Below are 7,204 nucleotides of genomic sequence, written 5' to 3'. Positions count from 1 at the left end.
CGCAGGCCCAGCGGCCATGGCTCACGGGCCCAGCCGCTCCGCGGCATGTGGGATCTTCCCACCCCGGGGGCACGAACCCACTTCCCCTGAATCGGCAGGCGGATTCTCAACCACTGCGCCACCAGGGAAGCCCTGTTTTGGTTTCTTAAAGTTCACTCACACACCAACAATGGGGGAAAAATGAGGGGAAAAAAAAAGCATTACGCGTCAGATTGACAATATCTTTTATAAAACTAAGTAAACTGTGGTATACTCTCCCAGTTAGAAAATCCTTCTAGTTTTGTTCAACTTTAATACTTTTTAACATTTTACTTTTTGCTTTAATTCATAAAGTCAGATTGCGTGTGCATTTTAAAGTATGTGAATTTAACGTGAAAAGTTGCATTTTGTCTTTATTGGCATTTATTTATCTAATAGTGAGTTCAAATATTTTTTCATATGTTCATTGGCCATTTGTATTTCTTTTCCTTTGAATCACCTCTTCGTATATTTTTGTCTATATTTCTATTAGGTGAACTTTTCTTATTATTTTATTGATTTACAATAAGATTTCTGGAAATTAAGGGAATGAATTCCTGGTCATGTGAATTGCATAGTTTCTTCCATATTTGTCCATGTCATTGAATTTGGTTAATATTTTCTTGGTCATACAGAACTTTCTCACTTCTATGTAGTAATTTTAAAGAAACTAAAATTCTGGGTTTTGGGCATACTGCCAAAGGTCCTTCCCATCCTAAGATTTTTCTTTTTTTAAATACCCATACACCCAGAACGTTTTAGATTTAGTTTTTACATTTAATCTTTGATCCACCTGTGATGCACTTTTTTCTATAAAGAGTGGGATAGGGAATCTAGTTTATCATATTTCAAGTGGTTTGCCTATTACTTTATTTATTCATTTTAATTTTATTTATTTATTTATTTTTGGCTGTGTTGGGTTTTCGTTGCTGCACGCGGGCTTTCTCTAGTTGTGGCGAGCGGGGGCTACTCTTCATTGCGGTGCGCGGGCTTCTCATTGCAGTGGCTTCTCTTGTTGCGGAGCACGGGCTCTAGGCACACGGGCTTCGTTAGTTGCGGCGCACGGGCTTAATTGCTCTGCGGCATGTGAGATCTTCCCAGGCCAGGGCTTGAACCCGTGTTCCCTGCATTGGCAGGTGGTTTCTTAAACACTGTGCCACCAGGGAAGTCCCCTATTACTTTATTATTATTTACACAGTGAATCGTATTTTAAACAGTGACTTGAAATGCCACCTTAAACATTTATCTAATGCCCTTGTATACTGTGATCTCTTTTGGGAATATTTATTCTAATTTTTTGTTCATCCATTTATTGTGCCAATACTAATTATTGTAATATTGTATTTTAATATATAAGAATAATTAACCTCTCATAACTCTTTACTGTCAGAATTTTACAGTTTTTTTCAGGTTTATTTTATTCCAGGTAAACCTGGTATCATTTTGTCACATTTCAAAAATATACAGTTAGGGGCTTCCCTGGTGGCGCAGTGGTTCAGAGTCCGCTTGCTGATGCAGGGGATGTGGGTTCATGCCCCGGTCCGGGAGGATCCCACATGCCACGGAGCGGCTGGGCCCGTGAGCCGTGGCCGCTGAGCCTGCGCGTCCGGAGCCTGTGCTCGCAACGGGAAAGGCCACAACAGTGAGAGGCCCGCGTACAGAAAAAAAAAAAAAAAAAAAAAAAAATATATATGTATATATATATATATATATATATATACAGATAGTATTTTAGTTGTGAATAACTTAAATTTATGTTTTAGTAGAGGAAAATTTGACATCTTTAAGATACTGTATTCCTATCTAAAAATACAGTTTCTCTCTATTTTTTCAGTTTATTTTGGTATCACCTGTGTTTTAAAATGTCGAGATTTCAAATACTTTATATTTTGTTCAGTTATAGATGGAAAATTATTATATATTATTTCACTAACTTTTTATTTATACAGGAAAGTTATGGATTCTCTATTTCATCTTTTTAATAAGCCAGTCTTCTTACTAAATTCTTCCATTGCTTCTAATAATTTTCTGTTGACTAGGCTTGATGTTCCAGATCATATAATCATATGATTAGCAAAGAACTGAAAATACGTAGTTTACTCCAAAAAAATTTATTACACTGAGAAAGCAGAAAAAATCGCAGTGAATGTTCATTAAGCTCCACTGCAATATTTGTGCCATATCCCCTGCCAGTATCTGTACTCAAATACAGATGTTTCCCTCCCTCCTGATACTGGTTCCAAGACCACTCCCTCCCCTTTGATCCCATCTTCTCCCTTCTAACAAGAAGACTGTTGTGGCAATCTCACTTCTTTTTCATCAATTTTTCCTCTACTGAGTTGTTTCCATCTCCTTGTAAACATGTCATTATTCTTTGATCTTAAAATGGAACAAATTTCTCCCAACTTACTTCTTAATAGTTTATTCCATTCCTCTGTTCCTCTTTATAGTGAAACTCCTGAGTTTCCTGCACGCTTCCTCTCCAACTCCCTTCTCATTCTCACTTTCATTTCAGAGGGTTTTTTGCCTCCACTATTTCACTGAAAAAGCTGTGGTTGGGGTCACAGAAGACCTGCACGTTGCTAAATCCAGTGGTCAATTCTCAGTCCTCATTTTAACTCACTTTCCCTCAAGTGTCTCCCAGGAACCCAAATCTCAGTTTTCTTCCCACCTCACTGGTGTTTCCTTTTTACTTTTTGGTGGGCTCCTCCACATTTTCCAAACTTTTCACACTGGAGCAACCCAGCACTTGGTGCTCTTTATCTCTCCTCACACCCTTGGTGAACTCATGGAGTCTCAAGCCTTTGAGGACCATCTAGAGGCCGATGATTCAGTCTAGGTCTGTCTCTTGAATTCCAACCACTGCTTAACGTTGAGTACGCATCTCAAACCTAACCTATCCCTAATGAAACCATTGACCTAACTCCTTCCCCCAGTTCTGTTCCGCAGAGTTTTCACTTTCCCAATTATCCACAATCTAATAAGTCCTCATCACTTCTAACCTCCTAACTGGTCTCTCAGCTTCCACCCTGGTCCCCTACAGCAGCTATAATTTGATCTTGTCACTCCTTTGTCCCCCAACACTCCAATGGCTTCTCAATTCCCCCAGCATAAAAAGCCAAAGCCCAGGGCTTCCCTGGTAGCGCAGTGGTTGAGAGTCCACCTGCCGATGCAGGGGATACGGGTTCGTGCCTCGGTCCGGGAAGATCCCACATGCCGCGGAGCGGCTGGGCCCGTGCGCCATGGCTGCTGAGCCTGCGCGTCTGGAGCCTGTGCTCCGCAACGGGAGAGGCCACAACAGTGAGAGGCCGGCGTACCGCAAAAAAAAAAAGCCAAAGCCCATACAATGCCTACAAGGTCCTTTGCACCCTGGGCCCCTGTTACCTGTCTGACCTCTCTCGTCTTGCTCACTCTACTCCAGCCGTTTGGCTTACTGAACAGACCAGGTAGGAGCCCACCTGGGAGCCTCTGCCCTTGCTTCCCCCTGAGCCTGGAACTCTATCCTTCCATGTCCACATGGCTCACTCCTTCAAACGTAACCTGAGGAAGGCTTCCTTGGCCACCCTGTTTAAAACTGCAAATCTGCCCAGCCTTGCCTTTATCTACCTGCCTTATGGGTATTTCACCTATAGCTCTTATCATCTTCTAACTTAGCATATAATAATGCACCTTAATTTTATATTACTATCTGTCTCTCCCAAACATAATCCCTTGAAGATGGAATATATAGATATACAGATACAGATAGATCTGCCCATGCTCTTTCACTCTATCACATAGAGTAGTGGCTGGCACATAGTAGTTTCTCAATAAACTTTTGCTTAATTTTTTTTTTTTTTTTTATTTTGGCCGGACTGCACGGCTCACGGGATCTTAGTTTCCTGACCAGGGATTGAACCCAGGCACTCAGCAGTGAAAGCACAGAGTCCTAACTACTGGACCACCAGAGAATTCCTACACAGTTGCTTAATTTTTGTGTAAGATAATAATAATTCTAATTTGTATAGATTAAAAAAGAACAAAATCAAAATATTAGACAATAATAGTATGCAAGGTGCATGGGAAGAAATCTGAGTGAATGTGTTCTAAGTTTCTTGTATTGATCTGGAAGCAGATTAAGATATTAACTTAGAATTTATTAGGTATGCATGATTAAAAAGTAGAGGAAAAAAACAAAGAAAAGCATTCAACCACTTATAAACAAAGGTTGAAAAGGAGAAAGAAGAATAGAAAGAACAGGACAAAAACAGAAAACAAAAAATAAGAATAAAAGTTCAAACATATCAATAATCACAATAAATTTAAATGGACTAAACCTGCCCTTCAAAAGTCAGAGGTTTTCTGACTACACATGTTTAAAACCAACAAAATATAGCTAAATGTTCTTTATAAGAAACAAATCTAAAATATAAGGACCCAGAAAGGGTGAAATCAAAGGAAAATTAAAAGACACGCAAGGCAAATATTACCCAAAAATAGCTCTAGTCGTCTAAAACAAAAATCACTATTAGGGAACGTTAAGATCATTACACGATAGTAAAAAGGTTCAATTCACCTGGAATACATGATAGGTCTGAAGTTGTGGGTGCTAAATAAAAGAGTCTATCTGAAAAGTAGAATATAGGAGAAATAAAGGAGAAATATAAGAGTGTCAAAGGATATCTTAATCCATGACCTATGTTTAAATATTTTTTAAAATGATGTACGTGATAGATTTTGGTAATTATTTTCATTTTCTTTTCTATTCCTATGTTGCAATTTTTAGGTGTCTGCATTCAAACAGTTCTTACAAAACCTATTTGAGGGCTTCCCTGGTGGCGCAGTGGTTGGGAGTCCACCTGCCGATGCAGGGGATGTGGGTTCGTGCCCCGGTCCGGGAGGGTCCCGCGTGCTGCGGAACGGCTGGGCCCGCGGGCCATGGCCACTGGGCCTGCGTGTCCGGAGCCTGTGCTCCGCAGCGGGAGAGGCCACAACAGTGAGAGGCCCACTTACCGCAAAAAAACAAAAAAAACAAAAAAAAACAAAAAAAAACCCTATTTGAAAACCTATGCCAGACTGTGCAAAGCAGGTATGTACATAAGTACATATCATTCCCCAGCTGTCCCCTTTATGTGTCCTGTGCTCAGAGGCCAGACCAGCCATGTGCAGAGATGCAGCGTCCATGGCTGCAGCCTCACCTGGATGTGGACCTGCTTCTCGTGCAGCGCTCTCTGCAGCTCCAGGAGGCTCCCCTTGAGGGTTCTCAGCTTCACCGAGAGCTGCTCCGCCTCGTCCTTTGTGTGAGCCTTGCCCTCCAGCAGCAGGTTTTCATTGTGGACTGAGAGCTCCGATAAGGCCACCACCTTCTGTTCTATTTCCGCCAGCATGTTCTGGAACAACAGAAATAAGGCTGAAATTCACAAACCCTGCCAGTCTCTGCAAAGACCGTGTCTCACAGCAAAACCCAACACTTTACTAGTCTTTCACCAAAAGATCATGCCTCCAGGTTTGTTTTTTTTTTACCTAGTTTTCTTACAACCTTCAAGAGTGGTACATAGATTCTAAAACTTCTTTGAGCTTCCTAATTTTTCTCTTATTTAAGATTAGATATTATATAATGAAAAACATATGGAAAACACATTTTATATAGCCAACAGATAAGTAGAAAAGGCCATTCCTTAGTGTTATCCCATTATTATGATTATTTTACTATTTTAGTGTTAGACTGTTATGCTTGTGGCTAATAATAGTAAAGATATCACATGATGACCCATTTTTGTGTCAATTTAAAGAGGACTCTCTGTTTCAAAACATTTTTCTTTGGGTTGACTTTTTTCCCAGACTGATGCTTTTTTTACTTGATTTTTATTATTTTTGTCTTTTATATAACATATTTTTAACCTCACATTTCTGAAAGTTTTCCTAAGAATTTTACTTTCACTTTCTGTGGCAACTGTCTAGTGCTGCAAGGTTTTCTTCTAAAATGGAGGCTAAATCCAGAAAAGAAGTGAAAATAGTCTCCCCTCTTCCAAAGTACGATTTAAAACAAAAACCAAAACAGAAAAACAACTAAAAAAATCAAGCAAAACAAAAAACCATATTATTTTCTACAAAAACTGTTCTGTTTTTATATTCCTTAACTATGAACTCTTTGAAATGCACTTTCTAATTTATACTCAATTATACATTAATAAGAAAAGATATTTTATTTTCCTGCACAAAATTAGAATTACTACCATCAACTTCTAGGTCTAAAAGTATGATCCTAAAAACTAGGACTAAGTGGGAAAGTGAAATATTTCATGAAGTGGGGCTTAAAGGATGATTTCCTGATGATTACTTTTGTGGAGTTAATATTCTGTGCAGGACTGTCTTTTCCATTAGGCACAGCTGACACAGTGCTGAGAGCCCATAACACTTCTGGGGACACAAGAAAATGTCTTAATTTTAGGTTCTTTTAAAATCAGAAGAAAAAAATGAAGATAATACAATAATATACAATGATACCACCCCAGGTTATATTAGTCTCTGTACCAAAGCAATTGTAAAATCAAATATAATTTTTAGTATTTTTATAGAGGAAGAGGCCCATGGAAGCAAAGTACCTAGGGCCCCAAAAGTCATAATGGGGCCCTAATTCCACGTGATAACCACACTTATAATTATACAACTGGCTTAAAGGCTTGAACCAATTGACTGAGGAACTGTTGTGTACCTGTGTGATTCCACATGCTTCGAGTTTTAAAAAATACCATTTCAATACTTTGGAAAAGTCCTGAAATATATTATCTCAACCATGGACTTTATGCATAACTATAAAAATAGAGACATCCAAAAGGGAGAGATGGGAGTAATGACGAAACATAATTTTGAAATGCTAGTGCATGGGTAATTTCAAGTGCTAGAAGGGAATGCTAAAAATACATGTCTCTTCAGAAAAGGAACTTCAGAAAAAATGATAGCAAGAATAGAAAACACTTGCACATGGCTCTCTACTCTCCACCATCAAGGCAGAGATGCTTCGAATACACATAAGTTGTCCAAAGAATTTAAAAATCCAAATTTTAATAATTAATATGACAAAAAAAATCTCAAATCATAAAAGGGATGACCAAAATGACATATAAAGTATTAAGAAAAGAAGTGGCGGGGCTTCCCTGGTGGCGCAGTGGTTGAGAGTCCGCCTGCCGATGCAGGGGACGTGGGT

The 7,204-nt window shown here is 39.2% G+C and overlaps 1 protein-coding gene across 3 annotated transcripts in view; it reads right to left on the bottom strand.

Annotated features, from left to right (window-relative positions):
- The window catches only part of SYNE1 (spectrin repeat containing nuclear envelope protein 1), a 482,398-nt gene that overhangs the window by 149,732 nt on the left and 325,462 nt on the right, over window positions 1-7,204 (bottom strand). For all 3 annotated transcript variants that reach the window (XM_028494818.2, XM_028494816.1, XM_024122567.1), the window contains one exon: window positions 5,196-5,387. In XM_028494818.2, the coding sequence (XP_028350619.1) occupies window positions 5,196-5,387 (192 nt within the window). The remainder of the gene's footprint in view (window positions 1-5,195; window positions 5,388-7,204) is intronic.

This window comes from Physeter macrocephalus, chromosome 10 (assembly GCF_002837175.3).
Source record: "Physeter macrocephalus isolate SW-GA chromosome 10, ASM283717v5, whole genome shotgun sequence".
NCBI lineage: Eukaryota > Metazoa > Chordata > Mammalia > Artiodactyla > Physeteridae > Physeter > Physeter macrocephalus.
This window is presented reverse-complemented; position numbering and strand designations above follow the sequence as displayed.